Genomic DNA, 23,837 nt, shown 5'->3' on the forward strand with positions numbered 1-23,837 from the left:
TATTGCAGGCCTAATAATTATTGGGTTATTTTAATAGAGTAATGGTTTTATACTAGGCTACGGATGTCTTATTTTATTTATGGCCCGTGAATGCATCACAACGTCACTTCCGCTTCCCATGATGCAGTGCGAGAAACATCCGGCGCCGACATTCAAAACTATGGAAGGCAACTCGAGTATTTTAAAACTTCAAATGAAACATGGAAATATAGAGATTTCACCCGCCGATGACAACGAGGGTAAAGAGACACAAAAGCAACAATCGTTTATTTCTGAAAATGACACCAATAAAAGTCCGTCTTCATCTCCGAAAGTCACCGCTTTACAAAGTGTGTCCGATGAAGAGACAGGCTCAGACAAACTCTCTGCGGAAATCAACGGGAACGTATCGGAAAAGTCTTCAAAATATTGTGTTAAGTCAAAAAACGATAATGAATTTGACGAGGATTTGTCTGAAACACGTCCCAATCCTCCTGCTAACGCTACAGAAGTGGACGTTAGTTGTGTAGAAAACAAAGAAAACGACTCCCAGCCACAAGAAAGCATATCGATGGGTGAGTAACCAACGCTTCATAAGTACAATAATACAGAGATTTTATAATAATATAATAAAACCAAAGCCGTTTGTTCTCTTAAGTTGGTATTTTGGTATCATGGCATATTCTTTTCTAAACCTCTGCCCTAGCGCCAAACTGTTCTGAACAACTTTTTACACTTGCACTAATACGTTTCAGCTATAAAAACTACTGTGTTCTTAATTATTACAGGTAACAACAAGGACAAACGGAACAAACTGGATCAGAAGAGTGAAGACTCCAACTTGGGCACAACAGGACAGGAGAGCAGCGCTCAGGATTCAGATGCAAAGATCCTAAAGAGAGCGCAGGAGGAGGGCTGTGTGAATGTGGTGTTTCCTGGGACTGTCACTCAGGACGGGTGCTGTCGATTTGTCAGTGACATACTCAAGTGTGTGCTCTTTCAAAGGCAGCAGCTTCCAATGACCTATGACCAACTTGTGTACTCGCAAAAGAAGCAACAGGCGTCAATGCAGGTAAACACACAAATGAGGACAGCAGGCATTACTCATGATAACAGTCACATGTAGAGCTTGGCGATATTGACAAAAAATAATACTTGATGTATTTTTGATGACAGTATTCATTTTCACAATGCACCGTGATTGCTAAAATGTGCATTTTTTTATAGTTGTATTTAATATAGATGATATATTCAGTTTTTTGAACAGCTAAAGCAACAGCGGCGATATTATACATTTTTCAATGTATCTTTCATATCTAATCAGTTATATTTTTTTATTGTAATATATTTCTCCAGGGCAAAGACACAGTGTGGAGGAGACCGATGCTTAGGGCAGATATGGACTGGAGGAAGTGCCAGCAGACCTTGCAAGAGCTGGAGGAGGTGCTGCATCAGTTGGAGGTGCTGTTTTCTCTGAGCAGAGTCCCTCGGGTGCTATTACTCATGGGTGGTACCCTGTTCCTCCCCAAAGAGATGTACGAGATCAACATGGAGGCACTGGTCCTGGCCTCTGGGGACAAAAGCTTGCGTGTTTCATCTTGTTTAAGGCAGCTCTTCCGCACATTGTTTGTGGCTGATCTTTTGTCCGACACCAAGCCAGTTCGTTTAATGCCGACCACTGTGTTGGTGCTTGCTCACAGAGACTGTGGGGTGGGCTGGTTTCGCCCCAAACTACAGTTTAAAGTCCCAACTCGAGTCAAGAGCAAAATCATGAGTCTGTCCACTGACCTTTGCTCCTGTGAGGATCTAAAAAGGGATGAGTTAGACTGGGATGATTATATCTGGTTTCAGGCACCAATGACTATCAAGGGCTTCAGTAACAGCAAGGCTTAAGAAAATGTATTTCACTTTATTTGTGGTTGAAAATATAACATTACAATAAGTACTTGGTCAGTTGTACTGAGTTTTATTTGAAGAATATGGAACCTGTATGACATGCTAACAAATAAGGAACCTCATGCTGGTGATTGCTAATTGTTATATAAACATTTTAAAACAGAAATAATGCATTAACAAATAGTGCAATAACTTTTAATATTTTGTGAGCAAAAAAGTGCTGATGTCTTCTATGAATGTTATTTTTTATTATTATAAATCCCCATAATCATTAATCGCATGTTAGCATGTTTACTACTTCTCCACTTTTTTCACAAAACTGAAAACGTCATCAGCCAGTAGTTGGGGCTCTTCAAAAGCGGCAAAGTGACCGCCGCGAGGCATAAATGTGTAGGAATAAACATTTTTGTACTTAGTTTTTGCCCATGTCTCGGGGCAGTGCATCAGCTCATTGGGGAATGCTGCCAGTCCAGCTGGGACAAATACATTTGTTCTAAAAAGAAACAAACAAAAAAAATGATCGTTTTCACATACAGTTCAAATTGTAATAAAATAGGACCATTATTGATTAGAACTCACAAGCCATCAATTCTCTTGTTAGGGGCCTCGGACAAATTCTCTTTGTAGAAACGCATTGAGGAAATGATGGAGCCAGTAGTCCAGTAGACCATGATCACTGTCAATAGGTCATCCAGGGTGTATTTCCTGTAAGATCAAACATGTCTTTCCAGTTCTATATACTTGCATTACTGAACTCCTGTGGGAGTGTTTCTAATCTAATATATGTTATTAGATTTTACTTCTTGAATTAGTACCTCTCTAAACCACCATCCTCAAGTTCTGTGTTGTTGCTGTCGGTCCAAGTTGAGAACTTTTCAAGTATATATGCAGCCAATCCAACAGGGGAGTCATTCACTCCACAGCCTGGGTGTCAATATAAGAATAAACATAAAAAACTTAACATGCATCAAAGATTACTGTAGTATATTCTCCCACCCGCAGTGTCTGGTTTGGTTGCTTGAATGTGCGTGTAGCCCGTTTCTCGCAAAATCGTCCACACATTTTTCTCAAAGAAAGGGAACAATCGTTTGACATCTTCTTTGGTGAATCCGACCAGGAAAGGCAGATACTGGCCAATGACCATGGAAATGAGCCCCTTGTAATTATTTAGTGCTATAAACATGTTCAAATGGAGTCCTTTTACACACCTAAAAAAAAGCCATTACATATTAGACACACAACATGTATATTATAACCTAGCCGTGCATTCCAGAAATTTCAAGTGTCAGCTTTTTAGATAAATGATGCACAATGACATTACTGTTTCACTATTTAGCTGAAAATGCAACAGTATCAGTTTTGGAATGTCCCAAAGACGACTTGTAACTTTCTGCTTATGCTCCTGACTTACTCAGGCTTCATTTGTGCCATGTTAGTGGTGATAAGGGAGCCCCAGTCTCCTCCTTGCAGATAGAACTGAGAAAAGCCAAGGCGCTCCATCAAGGTCAGGAAAATACGGGCAGCTGCAAGACTATTAAACCCTGTGAAGAAACTAATTGTGTTAGTCTCATACAGTCATTATTTTTATAACTCGGACTAAAGTCATAATAAGGTTTTAACAGGTATTTTCTGGTGAACTATTCATTGTTTTTTGTCATCTTGAACTTGAGTATTTTTTTTATTAAAATATAAATTATTGAATCCAGCAATTTTTAAATTTAAAAATGTATATCTATATAAAACTAAGCAAAAACATTTGTAGGCCAGGCCAGTGGTAGGTTTCTTGCAGGAAGGAAAAAGAAGCTGCAATTAAACAAATCAAATATTTCTAAGCACAAACCTTTTTTGTGTGGTGCTTCAGAGTAACCATATCCGGGAATAGATGGAATTATCACCTCAAATACAACATCGCCCCGGTTTTCCGTGAGAAGTGGGATCATTTTGTAGAACTCATAGAAGCATCCTGGCCACCCGTGAACAAGCATCAGAGGCAAAACCTTCTGATGGGCCTTATTCTTTGGCTGCACGTGGAGAAAGTGCACATCCAGACCTGCAAACAAAGTTAAGTACTGTGCAAGTTGTTTCAAGCGAAAGTAGACAAATGATACAAGAAGACAAATTATACTGCTTCACCTGCTTCTCTCACACTACTTAGCTCTTTCAGTATCTATAAATCTGATGAATATAATACCTTCAATTTTGGTTTTGTAGTGTGGATACTTGTTCAGCGTATCCACTTGCTTCTCCCAGTCAAACTGATGTCTCCAATAGGAAACCACTTTCTTCAGATAGGTTGTGTTGAAGCCGTAGTGGAAGGCGCTGCTCTCCAATGGATCAGAGAATCGTGTCCTATCAATACGCTCATACAAATCCTATAATAAATAAGTGACACAACTGTATTTTCTTTGATGTGTGCCAAAGTTAATGCTGCACAAAGGTTGATCATTTACCTGGATCTCTTCATCTGAAGTCTCCACTTTAAAGCTATAGACTTTTGTATCTTCTGAGACTGGTTTCACCCCTGCTCCCCACCATCCTTCACCGAGGGGAATGCGTTTTCTCTCCGTCCTTTTATACACAAAATAGTAAACAAGAAGACTTATCCCCCCTGCCGCCAGCGCTGAGCCGATAAGTCTTTGTCGGTCCACATCCAAGTCGAAGAAAGTATCCCTGGACAGTTTGGAAAGGGTCATGGAGATTATTTTAGTTTTTAAGCTTTAGTACAGACAATGCTCAAGCACTTACTTCAAATCGAGTAGTCGCTGCATGGTGTTGTTGCTTTAGCTGTGCACAAATCAATTATTAATGATCCAAACGCAGGGACAGACCTCGTTTTCTTACATTTACAGAACACAAAGGCTTATATTAAAGTGCTAATAGCATTTTTTACTTATTTTCCCCTATCTGAGGAAGTTTCTTGAAGTTTCATGGTGCAAAGTAGTGTGCAGTGGCGCAGACTGGCACCCTGGACTGGATTGACGTGGGAGGAGAGCAGCACGGGAAGAGGCGCACGACAAAGATCATTGATTGGTTGTAAAGTATGGCACTCCCACTATAAAAGGTTACGTCGTGAGTCTTAATGATCAAGCGCGGAAAAAGCTTGAAGTAACAGCGGGAATTTAACATGAAGAAAATTTTGGTGGCTTTTTGTTGCAGCGCGTTTTTCATTCTGTGCGCAAATGCGTTTGGAAATTTGGTAGGAGGACGACAAAATGTGGATCTAAATGAGGATAAAAGTGCGTCAGATGCCTTGAACCACGCCGTTCGTCAACATAACTCCAAAAACACCTATTTGGAGGTGGTGACCAAAGTGTTATAATAATATAATAAAACCAAAGCCGTTTGTTCTCTTAAGTTGGTATTTTGGTATCATGGCATATTCTTTTCTAAACCTCTGCCCTAGCGCCAAACTGTTCTGAACAACTTTTTACACTTGCACTAATACGTTTCAGCTATAAAAACTACTGTGTTCTTAATTATTACAGGTAACAACAAGGACAAACAGAACAAACTGGATCAGAAGAGTGAAGACTCCAACTTGGGCACAACAGGACAGGAGAGCAGCGCTCAGGATTCAGATGCAAAGATCCTAAAGAGAGCGCAGGAGGAGGGCTGTGTGAATGTGGTGTTTCCTGGGACTGTCACTCAGGACGGGTGCTGTCGATTTGTCAGTGATATACTCAAGTGTGTGCTCTTTCAAAGGCAGCAGCTTCCAATGACCTATGACCAACTTGTGTACTCGCAAAAGAAGCAACAGGCGTCAATGCAGGTAAACACACAAATGAGGACAACAGGCATTACTCATGATAACAGTCACATGTAGACCTGGGCGATATTGACAAAAAATAATACTTGATGTATTTTTGATGACAGTATTCATTTTCACAATGCACCGTGATTGCTAAAATGTGCATTTTTTTTATAGTTGTATTTAATATAGATTATATATTCAGTTTTAATTTTGAACAGCTAAAGTAACAGCGGCGATATTATACATTTTTCAATGTATCTTTCACATCTAATCAGTTATATTTTTTTATTGTAATATATTTCTCCAGGGCAAAGACACAGTGTGGAGGAGACCAATGCTTAGGGCAGATATGGACTGGAGGAAGTGCCAGCAGACCTTGCAAGAGCTGGAGGAGGTGCTGCATCAGTTGGAGGTGCTGTTTTCTCTGAGCAGAGTCCCTCGGGTGCTAGTACTCATGGGTGGTACCCTGTTCCTCCCCAAAGAGATGTACGAGATCAACATGGAGGCACTGGTCCTGGCCTCTGGGGACAAAAGCTTGCGTGTTTCATCTTGTTTAAGGCAGCTCTTCCGCACATTGTTTGTGGCTGATCTTTTGTCCGACACCAAGCCAGTTCGTTTAATGCCGACCACTGTGTTGGTGCTTGCTCACAGAGACTGTGGGGTGGGCTGGTTTCGCCCCAAACTACAGTTTAAAGTCCCAACTCGAGTCAAGAGCAAAATCATGAGTCTGTCCACTGACCTTTGCTCCTGTGAGGATCTAAAAAGGGATGAGTTAGACTGGGATGATTATATCTGGTTTCAGGCACCAATGACTATCAAGGGCTTCAGTAACAGCAAGGCTTAGGAAAATGTATTTCACTTTATTTGTGGTTGAAAATATAACATTACAATATGTACTTGGTCAGTTGTACTGAGTTTTATTTGAAGAATATGGAACCTGTATGACATGCTAACAAATAAGGAACCTCATGCTGGTGAGTGCTAATTGTTATATAAACATTTTAAAACAGAAATAATGCATTAACAAATAGTGCAATAACTTTTAATATTTTGTGAGCAATAAAGTGCTGATGTCTTCTATGAATGTTATTTTTTATTATTATAAATCCCCATAATCATTAATCACATGTTAGCATGCTTACTACTTCTCCACTTTTTTCACAAAACTGAAAACGTCATCAGCCAGTAGTTGGGGCTCTTCAAAAGCGGCAAAGTGACCGCCGCGAGGCATAAATGTGTAGGAATAAACATTTTTGTACTTAGTTTTTGCCCATGTCTCGGGGCAGTGCATCAGCTCATTGGGGAATGCTGCCAGTCCAGCTGGGACAAATACATTTGTTCTAAAAAGAAACAAACAAAAAAAATGATCATTTTCGCATACAGTTCAAATTGTAATAAAATAGGACCATTATTGATTAGAACTCACAAGCCATCAATTCTCTTGTTAGGGTCCTCGGACAAATTCTCTTTGTAGAAACGCATTGAGGAAACGATGGAGCCAGTAGTCCAGTAGACCATGATCACTGTCAATAGGTCATCCAGGGTGTATTTCCTGTAAGATCAAACATGTCTTTCCAATTCTATATACTTGCATTACTGAACTCCTGTGGGAATGTTTCTAATCTAATATATGTTATTAGATTTTACTTCTTGGATTAGTACCTCTCTAAACCACCATCCTCAAGTTCTCTGTTGTTGCTGTCGGTCCAAATTGAGAACTTTTCAAGTATATATGCAGCCAATCCAACAGGGGAGTCATTCACTCCACAGCCTGGGTGTCAATATAAGAATAAACATTATAAAAAACTTAACACGCATCAAAGATTACTGTAGTATATTCTCCCACCCGCAGTGTCTGGTTTGGTTCCTTGAATGTGCATGTAGCCCGTTTCTCGCAAAATCGCCCACACATTTTTCTCAAAGAAAGGGAACAGTCGTTTGACATCTTCTTTGGTGAATCCGACCAGGAAAGGCAGATACTGGCCAATGACCATGGAAATGAGCCCCTTGTAATTATTTCGTGCCGTAAACATGTTCAAATGGAGTCCTTTTACACACCTAAAAAAAAGCCATTACATATTAGACACACAACATGTATATTATAACCTAGCCGTGCATTCCAGAAATTTCAAGTGTCAGCTTTTTAGATAAATGATGCACAATGACATTACTGTTTCACTATTTAGCTGAAAATGCAACAGTATCAGTTTTGGAATGTCCCAAAGACGACTTGTAACTTTCTGCTTATGCTCCTGACTTACTCAGGCTTCATTTGTGCCATGTTAGTGGTGATAAGGGAGCCCCAGTCTCCTCCCTGAAGATAGAACTGAGAAAAGCCAAGGCGCTCCATCAAGGTCAGGAAAATACGGGCAGCTGCAAGACTATTAAACCCTGTGAAGAAACTAATTGTGTTAGTCTCATACAGTCATTATTTTTATAACTCGGACTAAAGTCATAATAAGGTTTTAACAGGTATTTTCTGGTGAACTATTCATTGTTTTTTGTCATCTTGAACTTGAGTATTTTTTTTATTAAAATATAAATTATTGAATCCAGCAATTTTTAAATTTAAAAATGTATATCTATATAAAACTAAGCAAAAACATTTGTAGGCCAGGCCAGTGGTAGGTTTCTTGCAGGAAGGAAAAAGAAGCTGCAATTAAACAAATCAAATATTTCTAAGCACAAACCTTTTTTGTGTGGTGCTTCAGAGTAACCATATCCGGGAATAGATGGAATTATCACCTCAAATACAACATCGCCCCGGTTTTCCGTGAGAAGCGGGATCATTTTGTAGAACTCATAGAAGCATCCTGGCCACCCGTGAACAAGCATCAGAGGCAAAACCTTCTGATGGGCCTTATTCTTTGGCTGCACGTGGATAAAGTGCACATCCAGACCTGCAAACAAAGTTAAGTACTGTGCAAGTTGTTTCAAGCGAAAGTAGACAAATGATACAAGTAGACAAATTATACTGCTTCTCTCACACTACTTAGCTCTTTCAGTATCTATAAATCTGATGAATATAATACCTTCAATTTTGGTTTTGTAGTGTGGATACTTGTTCAGCGTATCCACTTGCTTCTCCCAGTCAAACTGATGTCTCCAATAGGAAACCACTTTCTTCAGATAGGTTGTGTTGAAGCCATAGTGGAAGGCGCTGCTCTCCAATGGATCAGAGAATCGTGTTCTATCAATACGCTCATACAAATCCTATAATAAACAAGTGACACAACTGTATTATCTTTGATGTGTGCCAAAGTTAATGCTGCACAAAGGTTGATCATTTACCTGGATCTCTTTATCTGAAGTCTCCACTTTAAAGCTATAGACTTTAGTATCTTCTGAGACTGGTTTCACCCCTGCTCCCCACCATCCTTCACCGAGGGGAATGCGTTTTCTCTCCGTCCTTTTATACACAAAATAGTAAGCAAGAAGACTTATCCCCCCTGCCGCCAGCGCTGAGCCGATAAGTCTTTGTCGGTCCACATCCAAGTCGAAGAAAGTATCCCTGGAGAGTTTGGAAAGGGTCATGGAGATTATTTTAGTTTTTAAGCTTTAGTACAGACAATGCTCAAGCACTTACTTCAAATCGAGTAGTCGCTGCATGGTGTTGTTGCTTTAGCTGTGCACAAATCAATTATTAATGATCCAAACGCAGGGACAGACCTCGTTTTCTTACATTTACAGAACACAAAGGCTTATATTAAAGTGCTAATAGCATTTTTTACCTATTTCCCCCTGTCTGAGGAAGTTTCTTGAAGTTTTATGGTGCAAAGTAGTGTGCAGTGACGCAGACTGGCACCCTGGACTGGATTGACGTGGGAGGAGAGCAGCACGGGAAGAGGCGCACGACAAAGATCATTGATTGGTTGTAAAGTATGGCACTCCCACTATAAAAGGTTACGTCGTGAGTCTTAATGATCAAGCACGGAAAAAGCTTGAAGTAACAGCGGGAATTTAACATGAAGAAAATTTTGGTAGCTTTTTGTTGCAGCGCGTTTTTCATTCTGTGCGCAAATGCGGTTGGAAATTTGGTAGGAGGACGACAAAATGTGGATCTAAATAAGGATAAAAGTGCGTCAGATGCATTGAACCACGCCGTTCGTCAACATAACTCCAAAAACACCTATTTGGAGGTGGTGACAAAAGTGTTACTCGCCCAGAGCCAGGTCGTATTGTTTGTCTAATGTCATATCTTTAGTAAAGTTTCTATCCATGTTCAAATAGAATGTCTTTGTAGGATTAATCTAGATTTAACAGCTCTTTCTTAAAACTGCCACCAGGAAAAAGAAGGATAAATATTTACATTATTTTGAAATGGTCCAATACAGATGCATATGTACACAGCCTAGCCCTGTTTATGATTAGTCTAATGGGTCTTAGTGTAGATCTGCATAACCGGTGGATATTCTAGCCCCACAATTCTAGGAAAGGTATAGTAAAGGTACATGGGTTTTATGTTTTCATCTCATTTTTTTTTTTTTTTTTTTTTTCCCCCAACAGGTGGTGGCAGGAGTGAAATACTTTTTTACTGTACTAATGGTAAGGACAAACTGCGAAATGAACTCGCGGCCGTGCACCATCCCTCAAGAGAATGTGCAGGTATTTGTGAAAACTAAATCATGTTGCAACAGTGATAGAAAAATGGCCAACTCATATTCATAAAATTGTGAAATGACCACTTCCTTTTTTCAAATTCACAGCCAATATTCTGAAACAAACTGTCCTTTAGCACATGAGTAACCTTGTGTTTTTTTATTGTATTAATTGCTGTTTTTGCAGACCTTCAAGTGTGAATTCACTGTATGGAGCCGTCCGTGGATGAAGTCTACCATTGTAACTGAAAAGTGCAACAAATTTAACTCCACTTAGTTCTGAGACTTTTTACTTGTGCATGCAAATGGCAAAGTTATTTAATGCAATAAAACAATTATTTAATTGCATACGTATTGAGACTTGAATAATATTCTATAGTGATCACTTTTTTGGAACCACAAAAATGCTACAATAAATGTATTTCAAGTCCTGTATTTGTGGATCATAATCATTTATTTAAACCAAGATTTATCGCTTATCACATTTTACTGACATTACTAACGAGTCCTGCTATTCAAAGTCAGACTATAATACAGAGGATGCAAACTTGTGTAAGTTTATGTACAAAAAGGTGCCAAAAGAATTTTAAGAACTTTTAAGCATTATGTTAACGTGAATAAAAAAATTTCACCGGCCTTTTCATTATTCCAACATTTTAAAGTGACTAGCCCTATTCAGTACACTGTATAGGAGCTAATACAGTGAGGCAAATAAGTATTTGAACACCCTGTGATTTCTGCAAATTCTCCCACTTAGAAATTATGGAGGGGTCTGAAATTTTCACCTTCGGTGCATGTCCACAGTGAGACAATCTAGAAATCACTTTTTTTAATTTGTATGTTACTGCTGCAAAGAAGTATTTGAACACCTGTATCAGCTAGAATTGACCCTCAAAAACCTGTTAGTCTACCTCCACTCCACTTACTATCCTAAATTAGAAGCACCTGTTTGAGGTCGTTAGCTGCATAAAGACACCTGTCCACCCCATACAATCAGTAAGACTCCAACTACTAACATGGCCAAGACCAAAATGCACAAGAGACAAAATTGTAGACCTCCACAAGGCTGGAAAGGGCTATGGGGCAATTCCAAGTAGCTTGGTGAAAAAAGATCCACGGTTGGAGCAATTATTAGAAAATGTAAGAAGCTAAACATGACTGTCAATCTCCCTCAGACTGGGGCTCCATGCAAGATCTCACCTCGTGGAGTCTCATAAGATCCTAAGAAAGGTGAGGAATCAACCAAGAACTACACGGGAGGAGCTGGTCAATGACCTGAAAAGAGCTGGGACCACCGTTTCTAAGGTTACTGTTAGTAATTCACTAAGGCGTCATATTTTAAAACCATGCTTGGCACAGAAGGTTCCCCTGCTTAAACCAGGACATGTCTAGGCCCGTCTTAAGTTTGCCAGTGACCATTTGGATGATCCAGAGGAGTCATGGGAGAAAGTCATGTGGTCAGATGAGACCAAAATAGAACTTTTTGGTCTTAATTCCACTCGCTGTGTTTGGAGGAAGAAGAATGATGAGTAGCATCCAAAGAACACCATCCCTACTGTGAAGCATGGGGGTGGTAGCATCATGCTTTGGGGGCGTTTTTCTGCACATGGGACAGGACGACTGCACTGTATTAAGGAGAGGATAACCGGGGCCATGTATTGCGAGATTTTGGGGAACAACCTCCTTCCCTCAGTTAGAGCATTGAAAATGGGTCGTGGCTGGGTCTTCCAACATGACAGTGACCCGAAGCACACAGCCAGGATAACCTAGGAGTGGCTCCGTAAGAAGCATATCAAGGTTCTAGAGTGGCCTAGCCAGTCTCCAGACCTAAACCCAATAGAAAATCTTTGGAGGGAGCTCAAACTCTGTGTTTCTCAGTGACAGCCCAGAAACCTGACTGATGTAGAGAAGATCTGTGTGGAGGAGTGGGCCAAAATCCCCCCTGCAGTGTATGCAAACCTGGTGAAAAACTACAGGAAACGTTTGACCTCTGTAATTGCAAACAAAGGCTAATGTGCCAAAGATCAACATTGATTTTCTCAGGTGTTCAGATACTTATTTGCAGCAGTAACATACAAATAAATTATTTAAAAAATCATATAATGTGATTTCCAGATTTTTTTTTAGATTGTGTCTCTCACAGTGGACATGCACCTAAGATGAAAATTTCAGACCCCTCCATGATTTCTAAGTGGGAGAACTTGCAAAATCACAGGGTGTACAAATACTTATTTGCCTCACTGTATGTTCACTTTAAAATGAGAACCTTGTTTTGTTAAACCGTACAACTTATCACATTAAGACGTGAAACTGATGTCATTAAAATGTGAACTCGTATTTATCCAAAATCATAATAATGTTCCAAGTCAGAAAAATCACAAATGTTTCCTCATCACTTCAGTTGATAGTTACTGATGACAAGTTCTGTGCTCAGGTCTCTGCACTGGCACCTGTGGCTCAGAGAATGGACTTGAAAGCAACTCTGTTTGTGAACAGTCTCTCCATGGACCAGCACCAAAGTACATCTCCCACATGTTAGTGCCATATGAACCGTCTCGCACTATGAGGACTTCAGAAACTGGCCTCCCTCAACTTTCTGAAGATGTGAGATAGGCGTCTGCTTTGACAATGTTTAAATCCAGGCTCAAAACGGTTCTGTTTAGCTGTGCATAGGCCTGAAAGGTTATTATTCTGCACTCTTCTCTTTTAATGTTATGATTATTTATGTTTATTTTTATTTGTATAGTGATTTTAATATCTTTCTTATTTTGTAAAGTACTTTGAATTACTTTGTATACGAATTGTGCTATAAAAATAAACTTGCCTTGATTTCTTTCTTTTTGTATTTATGTTTTTATTGTATAATTATTTCAAGTAGCTTAGTTTGAAATTAAATATAGAGGTTAACGGTGTATTTTATTTCCTTTGTGGCTGAAGTGAGTTATTATCTTGGCTTTACAGATGGATGATAGACAAGGACTCGAACTCGCGTCTCTCTGTTGGTCTCGTTACGTAACTTGCACGCACTGTGACGTCACCCCGCACAGATTGTTTTTGTGGGCGCTTCTGTCCGCCGTCATTTTTGTTGACGGTAGCAGCAGCAGAAGAGACACAATGAAGTCAGTATTGGTCGTGTTTTTTGCTCTGTTTGTAGCTGGTGCGTGGTCTTCTATGCCCGGAGGATTAAGAGATGTGGATTTTGAAGACTCTGGAATGAGAAATGCCTTGGAGTTGGCTGTGAACAAGCACAACCTCGCCAAAAATGACATGTTCAGAAGCGATGTGGTGGAAGTGGTCAAGGCTCAGTCTCAGGTCAGCAGCTTTCACATGTATAATTTTGTTCTTAAGTTCCTATTCAATAACTTCCTGAGGTTTAACGGTGTTTTTTTTTTTTTTTTTTTTATTTATTTATTTATTTATTTATTTATTTATTTGTTTGTTTTTCAACCCTCTTAGAAGCTACGGTGGCATTTGTCAAAACTGTAGTCCATGATTATATTGAAAGAGGAAATGGGAGTAGTCCCTATAAAACACGCTTTATGAAATTGTTATGAGTAAATACAACGGAACCAGTCGCCTTGTTTTAGTAACTGCGTAGCTATGTGTCTTAATCTGGGACGCCATTGTTAAATCCTATAAATGCGCCTGAACACAGTTTATCTTGTTCAGCGCTCGCCCTGATTCACATGGGAGAGACTGCTTAGTCCAACACACAACCACAATGACTCCACTAATACAAAAACACATCATTATTACCAGGGGAAACGGAAAAGTATAGTTTTAGGCAATTATTTAAACCAAAAATAGTGAAACTCAACAATATTCAAATAGTCCTTTCAGAAAAGCAAATGTTAATATGCCTACATGTCAATTTCATAGACTACTATTTTTATTTACATACTTTGCTCCTTTGTTACAGGTGGTGGCTGGTTTGAAGTACATTATAACAGTCAAAATGGCCAGGACCAACTGCAGGAAGAACAGGCCCAATGAAGTGTGTGCCCCCACAGCAGAGGTAGTTTTATTTATTACTATTATTCTATATGCTATATTCTGTATGCTGGCTGTATGTTTTCTTAACTCTCGTCCTCTTTTCTCTTGCAGCCCTATCAGTGCACATTCACAGTCTGGAGCCGCCCCTGGTTGAGGGAAATTCAGGTGTTGAATGAGCAATGCCCTTAGAAATACTGCTTTACCTGCCAATCAAATCGCTAAAGCGTGATAGAGCAAATTAACAATGAAATATTATTTTTTAGAGCAACCCAGTCTCAGATCTGTATTGTATTATATAGGCTACATTTTTATTAACCAGAATGCATAATTTTTATTAACTCAAATAATTTCATTTTTGATAAGGAAAATTGTGACTGCTTATTGGCCCATACAGTATTGAAATAAACTACTAATTTGTCAATGTGTGTTATTATTGTTGAAGGTCTACCTGCATTTGTTTGGGTATGTACACCCCCGGATCTGATTTTATTTCATTTTTATTTGTGACGGTGGCAGATGTGGTCTGCTCAAATCTGATACTATCTCTGTGGCTTTCTCATTTTGCAGGATAATTGTATTGCACTTTGAAGGATTGCCAAATTTGTCTTACTGGAAATAAAACAAAATGTTTAATGTTAAAATGTCACTAAATATAGATGTGTGTAAGGGGACGTTTGTGACACATGAGGTCTGATCAGTCCACCTGTCTGATCAGTGCACTGTTGCTGTTAGTATTGCTTCATGAATGTACATTTTGTGTAGTAAGTGCATTACACATCTCTAGAACAGTCATATAACAATAGTACTGAAGGCTCAGCTGCATAAATGATGTATAAGAGTAGGAGAAATCCGTGAAGAAACAAATAGCCCACTTCCCTGTTAGTGTACACAGGGTTTCAAATACAATCCAATATATATAGAAATTACTAAAACATGTAGGTCTAGGCTTATCTAATTCACTTCAGATGGCTCATTGTTCATTAAATGTCAGTAAAAATAAATATATTAATGTGCAATTAGTTTGTATAAAAAGTGGCGTTATTAAATTGCTATCGACTAAATATTGACGTCCACCCCGAGTCTGCTTGCATAAAAGTCACACTATCTCAGAGACTAGTGTCATTTTTTATTTTTTTTTTATTTTTTTTGTTTTAAACCAAAATCACTTTTGATACTACAATATAAGAAATGAACCCACTGGTTACAGTTGTGGCTCATGATTTCATCTAAGGGGAAAAAAGGGCATTAATGGGTTAAATACTCCACTGCTAACGTCAGCGAGCTGGATAAAACCACTCCTTTGGTCAGATCAATGGTCAGACATGAAGACTCTCGAAAAGTCTGAGCTCCAAGTGGCCGAGAAAGTCCTCAAGAAACACCTTCCAAAAAGTTATAAGGTAAAGTAATAAAACTATTCAGTGCAAAACAGTCGTCAGGATCCTCTGGCTGTGGCCAAGAGCGGGAGAGATTGAGTTTTTTTGTTTTTGTGTTTGTTTTTAACATTTTAACACATTTTACAGTTTAAAAGAAATAAACCAATATTTGGAAATTTTACTCATTACAAATTGGATGGAATCCTATGGAAACAAAACAACCTCTGCACCATGGTTCTTCTATTTACAGCGACATTTTCAGGAAATACTGTGCCACCACATGTTTAAAAAGACACTGATCGAATCAGAATTGTACTTGTGCACAGTAGTTGTGCACAGTACTTGTGCAGTACAGTACTTGAGAGGGAAAATGGTAAATGATTTTAGGCGCAGTGAATTAAGCTGCCACCGCAAAACTATTTTTATTACAGACATTGGCTACGTACCGAAAATAGCTTATTGGTATTCATAATTGCTTTCTGAAGTTGAAGGTGTAAATGTCTACTTTCCAAAATAAAACTCTTACTCAACTCAGCCTGAAATGTTTGCATGTCATGGTTTGCGCAACAACTCAAAACAACTAAATGGAAAATAAACTGAGACCGTTTTGATTCATTACTTTCCTGTCATAAAATAACATTTTGTTTGAGCATTGAACATGTCATGCCAGTGAATAGCAATGATGGAAAGTGCAATAGGAATAAATGGAAAATACTTGTCAAAATAAGCAAATTCACTGTGTTTCATAGGTGTATGGATACCTTTACAGCATTAACCGGGGCAAACCCACAACAATGGAGGTAGTTGTGGATGCCTGGCCGGATTTTAAAGTAATCATTTGCAGACCTAACCTCAGGGTGAGTTTACAATCAGCAGAACAAAATAAAAATGTTATTATTTCATAATTTAAACTTTACAGAATAGGCATGTCATGGATTACACATTAAAAGTGACTGTCTTCAGCATGGATGAGCAGATCTTTAGGACTACGTTGACACAGGAAAATACTGTTGACTGGAGCCTTAACTTTTTATTTGCAGGTAAAATGTTTGTTAAAAACTTAATTTCATATAAAAAATAGTTATGTTCTCATAGTTGGAAAGATAGTGGGAAAAATCTTGTAATTTCCACTTAAAAACTCTAGGCCTATATTCAACCAGTTGATATAACCAAAGTAGTGTTTTGCAAATAACATGTAATATGCCTGTAATATGCAAAATAATATACTACAATTCAATTCATATTTATTCCGGACAAATTTTTAAAACAGTCAAGGACAGTGCCAATACAAACAATAAACATTTATGTTTTAAAAATACCATAAACCACACCAGTGTCTGTACATCTTGGACTGGAGCATATTGCACTGAATTGTATACTTGTGAGTGATATTATTATTTAATTTTCTGATTTATTCTGCAAATAAAACTTCTACAACAAGCTTAATCAGTATTAAACTCAATGAATCAATCAATGAAAATTAAGGTCACTGCCATAGCGCTTAGCAATTAGAAACAAAATATTCTGCATTTTTAATGGTCAAAATTCATGTGACTGAAACATGAATTGTTGTAAACGGCTGATATTACTAAAGTCAGACTATGCTGTTCTTTCTTTGTTAGGCCTTGATGCTTCCAATGTACCCCTTATCAAGGACGTTTCTGCCTTGAAAGGTGTAAACCTGAAAACCTATACAACAGTTCAGATGCTGCATTTGCCTGATATCAGTTATTTGAACTCACCAGCTGTTGATGGGTAGGACAACTCTTCTTTATCATTTTAGTTGCTGATATCTTTCACAATCACCATTAAAGCTCTACAGCGTCACATTCTGCCCAATTAAGAGTCTTAAATGAAACTTTTTATTTTGATGACCAGTGTTTTTATTGCTCAAAAAAACTACATGGACCTTTACTTTTTTGAGCACATAAAAAATCTTTCTAGAGCGAATTCTTAGGTTGAAATATTACTTATTGGAGTTATAGTTTTATATTTAATCTCCTTAACTAAAGATAAAAAAAATTGTGTGTTGAAATAATACACAAATATTGGTTATCAAAATGTTTGTTTTTTTTTTGTTTTTTTTTCACAGAGAGCTTGAATCAAGGATCACATCGCTTGATGTGTCTCACATTGATTTGGTGAACAACACTTGGAAGTTTGGCGGAGACGAGCGAGGCTATAGAAATGTTAAAAACTTAATTTCAAACTTCCCTTCATGTTGTATTAAGGATGAACAGGGCCAGCCAGTGTCATGGATCCTGGTTTATGACTACTGTGCCATAGGAATACTATACACTGTTCTTGAACACAGAGGGAAAGGTTATGCTAAAGTATTGGTGAGTGCGTTAGCAAAGAGACTCCACTCTGAAGGCTATCCCCTCTTCAGCTTCATAGAGGAGGACAATACAGTTTCATATAAACTGTTCAAGAGCCTGGGCTTCACTGAAGTCCCCTCTTACAGAGCAATGTGGCTTGAGGTTAACCCCTGACACGCAAAAGCAGGTATAAATGTAATAAAATAATGTAAAATCGTATATAGCAGGTTTTGCACATTATCTAGCTAGCTGATGTGCTCTTAACTTGCAAGATCTGTCTGATAAAAATTTACATAACTCTAGTATCAGCTTCCGGACATGAGATATAACGTGGGCTCTATAGAGTGAGCCACATTAGAAAGATAACGAGATTTTTTACAAATGAGAGAGACTTGGTTAAATTACAGTTAAATTAGATAAAAAATAACATAACTTAAGCAAAAGACCTGACTTGTGGTTTGTTAGACCGGAGGCGCCCACCTTTTTTTTCTCTACTACTCAAAAGCTTTGTCTCACTCGTGGTACCCACTAATTCGAGCAGTAAGCGAATAAATGTAAGTAATGTAAATACTTGTTTACTATGGGACTATAGTATAAAAATATTATTAGATTTATATTCATTGTTTAAATGACAGCTATTGATGTCCAAAATCCACCAAAACTTTCTGTAACAATTAACATTTTTATACAAATGCTTTTCACTTTCACCTTTATCAGAAAATCATGAAATAAAATATAATATATGCTCTTCCCTCCTCGTGCATTCAATAAAGAGTTCTTTTACTGATGGCTTGCTTAATCTTTATTGTGGTTTGTTCAATCTTGAATTTGAATATGCAGCCATGGCTACTGATGCCACCAACGCCACCGTTGAACTAAAAGAATTCACATAAATTACAATTAGAACTGTATAAGTATAATAAAATACATAAAATAAAAAATAAAAAAGAAACTTACAAAACACAAACCTCGGTAGCTGGCCCATATTTGGGAGGTAGAATGACTTTAAAATATACCTTTACTAACTTTATTTTTATTTTAATTAGCTTAGCTAGAAGACACGTGACACTGCAGCTTGTAAACCAGGCGTGCGTCTCTATCAATGTTCCAACGGAAACACATAAAACAGTTCCCACCTGACTATCAAAACAAAAGCACTAAAATACCAATAAAATACCATAAACATTATTTAAATAAAAGGTAAATCAAAATTATGGCAGTAAAATATAAGGCAGTATTTTTGCTAATGTCCAGTGTTTTGGTTTTGCTGTAGATGATGTACGAAAACACAATTTTTGACAAGTAAATCCCTTTAATAGCTGCACGCGAGATCATCTTGAAATTACGGAAGGAGTTTCATCATTGAGGCTTTATTTTTTTCGTGGCGAAACTGCGATACAGTATCGACCGATGACAAGCTTCTCTCTGCCTGCTGTCAGTGCGTGCTCGGTGCGTGCGCTGTGCCAGGGGTGCGTGCGGTGCCAGAGTGGGCGGGGCTAACTGTACAGTACTGTACAGAGAAGTGCGGCGGTCTGCTCCACACGCTCTTTTCATGTACGGCAGCGCATGATTTGATTTGATTTTTTTTTTTTTACATTTACCCACAAGAAAACGCAGGCTATAATGGAACTGACAGCAGAGCAAGTAAAGAACGCAAAAGTTAAACTGAAAGAATATTTACCCCGCTCTATAAAGGTATGCACGTGTCTTTACAATCTTATAAGCACATTCTATTCTTGATATTTTCTCATTAACCACTTTTTTATAAAGGTGCACGGATATTTGCTGTTGATGCTCAGGGGTCAGTCTGACCCAGTGAAGGTTTTTGTGGACCAATGGCCTGACTTTAATGTTGTAGTTTGCAAACCAGTTTGTAAACAGGTTCGCAACATAGGCTGCTTCACACACAATTTAAGGTTAAGGCCACAACTTATTGAACTTCTTTTTTTACTTATATCCAGGAAGGGGACTTGTTTAAAGACATCGACGTTTTTGCAACAAGTGAAGCAACATTGAAAGAAGTAATAAGAAATTCTAAGGTGTTTGATTGGTCAAAGTTCTTCTGTGTAGGTAAGTATTAGTCTGGTTTATACTAGACCTCAAGTGTTAAGTTCAGCAGTGTATGAACAAGACACTTTCACACCAATGTTAAATTGCTGCAACTACAAATGGGTAACATTATTTAAATATTTTTTGTTTTTAATTCATCAAAATAAAAGTATATATTTTTTTCAATTAGAAATACATTGTTCTTTAAGCTAGTTTTACTTTATTATTCATTTACACTCTGTGAGATGTTCTGTCAGAATTCAATATTAAATGTTAAAGGTTATTTCTTACTTTGGATCATGGTCAAGTACTTTTCTAATTGATAGGTACTACTCTTGACAACAGAGCAATATTTAAAGCAGCGGCGTCAGAAAAACACATTGTATGCAGACATCTGGCTGTGTGTCACATGATGATCCTAAAAGATGTGTCCAAGCTCCCTGATATCAACTGGTAAAACTTACTGTTAAAATTTATTTTAAAATTTTGATTTCATAACTCTACTAAAAGCATTCTCCTTTTTGTGAAGTGCTGGAATCTCTATAGGTTTTTTGAATGAATCCCACATTGAAATTGTCAATAAGACGTGGAAGTTTGGACAAAAAGATGCTTTAAGAATGATTCAAAACATGGTGAGAAACTTCCCATCCTGTTGCGTTTTTGATGCAGAAGGAAGGCCCGTGTCCTGGGTTTTAACATATGCATGCTGCTCTATGGGAATGTTGTACACCGTTCCTGAACATAGAGGAAAGGGCTATGCCAAAGTGGTGATCAGTGAACTGGCTAGAAGACTCTTTACTGAGGGATATCCAGTGTATTGCTTCATTGAAGAGGGCAATACAGTCTCTTATGAGCTTTTCAAAGGGTTAGGATTTAACGAAGAAGAACCTACATATAGAGAATCTTGGTTTGACTTCACCCCAAATGCTAAATAATGATTGTTGTTGTTTGCATAAAAAAAATTAATTCAGTTCTCAATCAATAACATCAAATCAAACTTGTCTGCAGCTCATCTCTTTTCTGGAAAGTTATTTGAAGCTTGAGCAGACCTGAAAAAAGTCAAGATGTTAGTTACAATTAACATTAGTGCAATCTCAAAAAATGTAACATGAAATTAAGCTAACTTCCTAAGCATGTAATCTCAACTACAACATATTTATAAAAACATTCTTATAACACTTTTTGTACCTCTTTTCAAAATAATCTTCGAGACGGAGCAGCCATGTTTTCCAGTAATCTAACATCAGCTCAAAGTTCAACTGATGGGCGTGAGCAGGTGAGCCATCTTTGTAGGCGACAACTATTAGCCCATTCTCAACCTGCATAATACAAAAGATAATTAGTAGTGGCCTGTTTGTTGAAATGAATAAATGCGGAACATTTGCAGTTAAAGGAGCACTATGCAACTTTTCTGGCCATCACCTGCTTGTCTCCATGTAGATGTTATTGCTTTACCTGGAATAAATAACATTATGGCAACATGTCTATATCCATGGAGACAAGCAGGCCAAGTTAAAGGGCAGATCTTAAATAACCTTTTAAGCAATCAAAACTCTGTAATTGAATACATATGTAATAAGCACAATTGTTTAATGCCATACTGTAATATTCCAGGCAGAGCAATAAAATCTACATGGAAAGTACATATAGAAAATAAATCAGTATGAATAAAACACCTGGTATTTGTAGTTGGCATCAGTGTTCAAAGCTCCTGCGTAGGCTGCGACTTGGATTGGGTTGTCATATGTGTTGCTGAGAAATGGTTTCGGTTTTTCTGAAGTCTTCCAATCAATTACGCATAAGACACCTCTGTATGATAAAAGTAATACACAGATATTCAAGAATTATTGCAGTTGCAGTTGGATTCCATCAGTTAAATTATGATTATTTTAATTAGATTAGTTTAGCTTAATTACATTCTATTAAGTTCAAATTCAAATGTTTCTATTACTAAAAGCCAAAACTTAGATCATAAGAATGTCAACATCACTGTTACATGTAACCACAAAATAATGTAAATAATAAGCTTTTCATTTTAATGTACATTACTACCAAAGTAAACCTCTTTATCCACATTTGTTCTCTAATTTGTTTCTGAATGCAAATTACCTGTAGCGAGCCACACAGTCCACAATGCCGAGATAATTCAGTGTGTTGTGTTGAACAGTGCTCTCTATAGCATGCACTTCTCGGACATCATCCAGGACATGTGACACACTCTTCATGTACCCGCAGACCTCAGGGGGGTACTGGGACATCTCAAAGGGGTCCCGGTCAGTCCATTTCACACCAGATGTTAAAGTCTCCTCCAAAACTGAATGAAATGTCTTCCCCTGTTTAAATAGATCTGGAGGGAAAAAACAAAGTTTCTTATTATGGTATTTGGACATCAAAACACATGAGTCATTACACTATTATGAAACATTTCAGCGTGACCAGACAAAATGCTGTGGCAGTTTTAATGCTACATTTGATTATTACAAAATGTCCTATTGATTAGACACATGCTTTCCACTGATAATAATGTGATTACCAGACCAGACTTCTAGTGAAACCGGCTTAAAATCAGTAGATACTATTATATGTAAATTCTAAGATCCTAAATGTTTAACTTGACTAGTCCTAAATAGCAACATGGTTATGTCTGTATATTGCTGTAATTATTTGTTATAATCAACGGAGAGTTAAACGTTCATTTTTAGGGTTCTGGTAAATATATTATACTATACTATATACTATAAATAGTCTATCTGAGACACTTACTCTGGCTGTACTCCTTGAAGCCCTCCTCTCCAAGCTCCTGCACCATCCTCCTCTTCCATCTCTCCAGGTAAAACATCTGCTCTGTGGACATAGTCTGCTGCAGGATGCGAGTCACACTTGGGATAGCACTCCTGCCCTGTCCCCTGTTCAGGTGGATCCGAGCTGGTGGTCCTCCTGTCTCTGCCTCCTCCTCTGTTATCTCTTGGGGATGTAAAAAAGGATGGAGCACTTTGGGTGTCCTCACCTCTCCTCTCGTGAGTGTGGTCGGTGGGGGAGACTTAAGAACAGGTCCATAAATGTGGTCATCCTCCTCCAGGATAGTCAGAGGGGTCTGTGAGCTGACTCTTGACATGGCAGACTTCACTAGAGAGGAATAGCGTTCTGTGTCCACGGTGCTGTACGGGCTGTGTCTCTTTGGAGATTGTAACCCGTGACACAAAGATAAGTGAGTCACTAAGAGGTGGGAGGCACAACAATTAGGCATTTGTGCGATAATGCCCAGAACATTTCTGACAGCGAACATTCCCGTAAACGTTGCACAACAACTCGAAAAACAACAAAGAGTCTATTATCCTTGTCTTGAGGTAAACGTGGGTATTGACTACTCAATTTGAGTTTCGTTTACTTATATTGAGGTAGTTTTGTTTTCAGCACTTGTCCAGACATGTCCTAAGGAAGAATCTTCAAAAAGCAGAAACGTTTCCAAACGACGCGCTCGTTTCGTTGCACACGGTTCTGTTATGGATCTATTGGTGTGGGACTTGTAGTTCTTTGAGGGCATATGATAATGGAATTGGGTGATACTAACAACTACATTTCCCAAACAATATTGTCCGTCATTTAAATGTGTCCGTGCAGCTCAAAATTGTAAATATGTTTTTTATCTGTGTTTATATTCCATTCAATGCAGCGAATGCAATTTGAAATATAATATATTTAACGCGTTTCTTATTCAATTTATTTAATTATCAACGCGGTTAATCTTGAAATAACCAGTTCAAGATGGATTATGATTGATTTGGTTTCAGACGAATCGTTGGACTTCTGCATTTGTCACTGTCCAGTCATATTAAGCCTGGGGCGGGACTTTATCTTCCGTGATCGTCACCAAAATGAG

The 23,837-nt window shown here is 38.1% G+C and overlaps 8 protein-coding genes across 10 annotated transcripts; 5 read left to right on the forward strand and 3 right to left on the reverse strand.

Annotated features, from left to right (window-relative positions):
- The first annotated feature begins 123 nt into the window (after positions 1-123).
- On the forward strand, positions 124-6,562 carry mad2l1bp (MAD2L1 binding protein). Of its 2 annotated transcripts, none has more exons than XM_055227512.1 (3): positions 124-554; positions 5,361-5,644; positions 5,934-6,562. In XM_055227512.1, exons 1-3 carry the CDS (start codon positions 161-163, stop codon positions 6,468-6,470), a joined length of 1,215 nt encoding a protein of 404 aa, XP_055083487.1. In that variant the 5' UTR covers positions 124-160; the 3' UTR covers positions 6,471-6,562. The 2 variants fall into 2 exon arrangements, with proteins under 2 accessions (XP_055083487.1, XP_033835189.2); XM_033979298.2 differs by lacking the exons at positions 5,361-5,644; positions 5,934-6,562 and adding exons at positions 768-1,051; positions 1,336-1,872.
- On the reverse strand, positions 2,165-4,852 carry LOC117382421 (epoxide hydrolase 1-like). Its single transcript, XM_033979596.2, has 9 exons — positions 4,621-4,852; positions 4,326-4,545; positions 4,067-4,247; positions 3,716-3,925; positions 3,287-3,416; positions 2,872-3,083; positions 2,691-2,799; positions 2,455-2,580; positions 2,165-2,368 (listed from the first exon to the last, which is right to left on the reverse strand). Exons 1-9 carry the CDS (start codon positions 4,641-4,643, stop codon positions 2,170-2,172), a joined length of 1,410 nt encoding a protein of 469 aa, XP_033835487.1. The 5' UTR covers positions 4,644-4,852; the 3' UTR covers positions 2,165-2,169.
- A 117-nt stretch (positions 6,563-6,679) lies between the features above and the next one.
- Positions 6,680-9,460, reverse strand: LOC117382420 (epoxide hydrolase 1-like). 2 transcript variants are annotated; one of them, XM_055227510.1, is made up of 10 exons: positions 9,358-9,460; positions 9,213-9,251; positions 8,918-9,137; positions 8,659-8,839; positions 8,317-8,526; positions 7,888-8,017; positions 7,473-7,684; positions 7,289-7,397; positions 7,053-7,178; positions 6,683-6,966 (listed from the first exon to the last, which is right to left on the reverse strand). In XM_055227510.1, the coding sequence occupies exons 2-10, from the start codon at positions 9,233-9,235 to the stop codon at positions 6,768-6,770; spliced, it is 1,410 nt and encodes a 469-aa protein (XP_055083485.1). In that variant the 5' UTR covers positions 9,236-9,251; positions 9,358-9,460; the 3' UTR covers positions 6,683-6,767. The 2 variants fall into 2 exon arrangements, with proteins under 2 accessions (XP_033835486.1, XP_055083485.1); XM_033979595.2 differs by lacking the exon at positions 9,358-9,460 and having other exon boundaries at positions 6,680-6,966; positions 9,213-9,342.
- Positions 9,461-9,552: 92 nt separating this feature from the next.
- Positions 9,553-10,658, forward strand: LOC117382207 (cystatin-like). The gene is made up of 3 exons (XM_033979301.2): positions 9,553-9,798; positions 10,133-10,231; positions 10,412-10,658. Exons 1-3 carry the CDS (start codon positions 9,592-9,594, stop codon positions 10,499-10,501), a joined length of 396 nt encoding a protein of 131 aa, XP_033835192.1. The 5' UTR covers positions 9,553-9,591; the 3' UTR covers positions 10,502-10,658.
- A 2,621-nt stretch (positions 10,659-13,279) lies between these two features.
- On the forward strand, positions 13,280-15,614 carry LOC117382530 (cystatin-C-like). Its single transcript, XM_033979735.2, has 3 exons — positions 13,280-13,536; positions 14,144-14,239; positions 14,329-15,614. Exons 1-3 carry the CDS (start codon positions 13,339-13,341, stop codon positions 14,404-14,406), a joined length of 372 nt encoding a protein of 123 aa, XP_033835626.1. The 5' UTR covers positions 13,280-13,338; the 3' UTR covers positions 14,407-15,614.
- On the forward strand, positions 15,520-18,696 carry si:dkey-76k16.5 (uncharacterized protein LOC566887 homolog). Its single transcript, XM_033979751.2, has 5 exons — positions 15,520-15,614; positions 16,340-16,447; positions 16,510-16,630; positions 17,213-17,345; positions 17,683-18,696. Exons 1-5 carry the CDS (start codon positions 15,540-15,542, stop codon positions 18,080-18,082), a joined length of 837 nt encoding a protein of 278 aa, XP_033835642.1. The 5' UTR covers positions 15,520-15,539; the 3' UTR covers positions 18,083-18,696.
- A 6-nt stretch (positions 18,697-18,702) lies between these two features.
- On the forward strand, positions 18,703-20,892 carry si:dkey-76k16.6 (uncharacterized protein LOC566817 homolog). The gene is made up of 5 exons (XM_055227245.1): positions 18,703-19,603; positions 19,679-19,789; positions 19,870-19,978; positions 20,284-20,410; positions 20,487-20,892. The coding sequence occupies exons 1-5, from the start codon at positions 19,532-19,534 to the stop codon at positions 20,890-20,892; spliced, it is 825 nt and encodes a 274-aa protein (XP_055083220.1). The 5' UTR covers positions 18,703-19,531.
- mgme1 (mitochondrial genome maintenance exonuclease 1) lies at positions 20,596-23,460 on the reverse strand. Its single transcript, XM_033979949.2, has 5 exons — positions 22,721-23,460; positions 22,067-22,304; positions 21,634-21,766; positions 21,146-21,276; positions 20,596-21,006 (listed from the first exon to the last, which is right to left on the reverse strand). Exons 1-5 carry the CDS (start codon positions 23,241-23,243, stop codon positions 20,967-20,969), a joined length of 1,065 nt encoding a protein of 354 aa, XP_033835840.1. The 5' UTR covers positions 23,244-23,460; the 3' UTR covers positions 20,596-20,966.
- Positions 23,461-23,837: the final 377 nt, after the last annotated feature.

The sequence above is a fragment of the Periophthalmus magnuspinnatus genome, chromosome 15, assembly GCF_009829125.3.
Source record: "Periophthalmus magnuspinnatus isolate fPerMag1 chromosome 15, fPerMag1.2.pri, whole genome shotgun sequence".
NCBI lineage: Eukaryota > Metazoa > Chordata > Actinopteri > Gobiiformes > Gobiidae > Periophthalmus > Periophthalmus magnuspinnatus.

What these genes read in the sequence shown, in the direction of transcription:
- mad2l1bp (XM_055227512.1), top strand. Translation starts at nt 161, where the DNA reads ATGGAAGGCAACTCGAGTATTTTAAAACTTCAAATGAAACATGGAAAT. An exon ending in ACAAGAAAGCATATCGATGG is followed by an intron (nt 555 to 5,360) that starts GTGAGTAACCAA and finishes TAATTATTACAG; the next exon opens with GTAACAACAAGGACAAACAG. An exon ending in AGCAACAGGCGTCAATGCAG is followed by an intron (nt 5,645 to 5,933) that starts GTAAACACACAA and finishes ATATTTCTCCAG; the next exon opens with GGCAAAGACACAGTGTGGAG.
- LOC117382421 (XM_033979596.2), bottom strand. Translation starts at nt 4,643, where the DNA reads ATGCAGCGACTACTCGATTTGAA. An exon ending in CAGCGACTACTCGATTTGAA is followed by an intron (nt 4,546 to 4,620) that starts GTAAGTGCTTGA and finishes CAAACTGTCCAG; the next exon opens with GGATACTTTCTTCGACTTGG. An exon ending in CTACAAAACCAAAATTGAAG is followed by an intron (nt 3,926 to 4,066) that starts GTATTATATTCA and finishes CTTTGTTTGCAG; the next exon opens with GTCTGGATGTGCACTTTCTC.
- LOC117382420 (XM_033979595.2), bottom strand. Translation starts at nt 9,235, where the DNA reads ATGCAGCGACTACTCGATTTGAA. An exon ending in ATGGCACAAATGAAGCCTGA is followed by an intron (nt 7,685 to 7,887) that starts GTAAGTCAGGAG and finishes GCTTTTTTTTAG; the next exon opens with GTGTGTAAAAGGACTCCATT. An exon ending in AACAAGAGAATTGATGGCTT is followed by an intron (nt 6,967 to 7,052) that starts GTGAGTTCTAAT and finishes GTTTCTTTTTAG; the next exon opens with AACAAATGTATTTGTCCCAG.
- LOC117382207 (XM_033979301.2), top strand. Translation starts at nt 9,592, where the DNA reads ATGAAGAAAATTTTGGTAGCTTTTTGTTGCAGCGCGTTTTTCATTCTG. An exon ending in TGTTACTCGCCCAGAGCCAG is followed by an intron (nt 9,799 to 10,132) that starts GTCGTATTGTTT and finishes TTCCCCCAACAG; the next exon opens with GTGGTGGCAGGAGTGAAATA. An exon ending in TCCCTCAAGAGAATGTGCAG is followed by an intron (nt 10,232 to 10,411) that starts GTATTTGTGAAA and finishes CTGTTTTTGCAG; the next exon opens with ACCTTCAAGTGTGAATTCAC.
- LOC117382530 (XM_033979735.2), top strand. Translation starts at nt 13,339, where the DNA reads ATGAAGTCAGTATTGGTCGTGTTTTTTGCTCTGTTTGTAGCTGGTGCG. An exon ending in TGGTCAAGGCTCAGTCTCAG is followed by an intron (nt 13,537 to 14,143) that starts GTCAGCAGCTTT and finishes CCTTTGTTACAG; the next exon opens with GTGGTGGCTGGTTTGAAGTA. An exon ending in TGTGTGCCCCCACAGCAGAG is followed by an intron (nt 14,240 to 14,328) that starts GTAGTTTTATTT and finishes TTTCTCTTGCAG; the next exon opens with CCCTATCAGTGCACATTCAC.
- si:dkey-76k16.5 (XM_033979751.2), top strand. Translation starts at nt 15,540, where the DNA reads ATGAAGACTCTCGAAAAGTCTGAGCTCCAAGTGGCCGAGAAAGTCCTC. An exon ending in CCTTAACTTTTTATTTGCAG is followed by an intron (nt 16,631 to 17,212) that starts GTAAAATGTTTG and finishes TTTCTTTGTTAG; the next exon opens with GCCTTGATGCTTCCAATGTA. An exon ending in AACTCACCAGCTGTTGATGG is followed by an intron (nt 17,346 to 17,682) that starts GTAGGACAACTC and finishes TTTTTTTCACAG; the next exon opens with AGAGCTTGAATCAAGGATCA.
- si:dkey-76k16.6 (XM_055227245.1), top strand. Translation starts at nt 19,532, where the DNA reads ATGGAACTGACAGCAGAGCAAGTAAAGAACGCAAAAGTTAAACTGAAA. An exon ending in GCAAACCAGTTTGTAAACAG is followed by an intron (nt 19,790 to 19,869) that starts GTTCGCAACATA and finishes ACTTATATCCAG; the next exon opens with GAAGGGGACTTGTTTAAAGA. An exon ending in GTCAAAGTTCTTCTGTGTAG is followed by an intron (nt 19,979 to 20,283) that starts GTAAGTATTAGT and finishes TCTAATTGATAG; the next exon opens with GTACTACTCTTGACAACAGA.
- mgme1 (XM_033979949.2), bottom strand. Translation starts at nt 23,243, where the DNA reads ATGTTCGCTGTCAGAAATGTTCTGGGCATTATCGCACAAATGCCTAAT. An exon ending in CTTCAAGGAGTACAGCCAGA is followed by an intron (nt 22,305 to 22,720) that starts GTAAGTGTCTCA and finishes TTTTCCCTCCAG; the next exon opens with ATCTATTTAAACAGGGGAAG. An exon ending in GAAGATTATTTTGAAAAGAG is followed by an intron (nt 21,007 to 21,145) that starts GTACAAAAAGTG and finishes GACTTTTTTCAG; the next exon opens with GTCTGCTCAAGCTTCAAATA.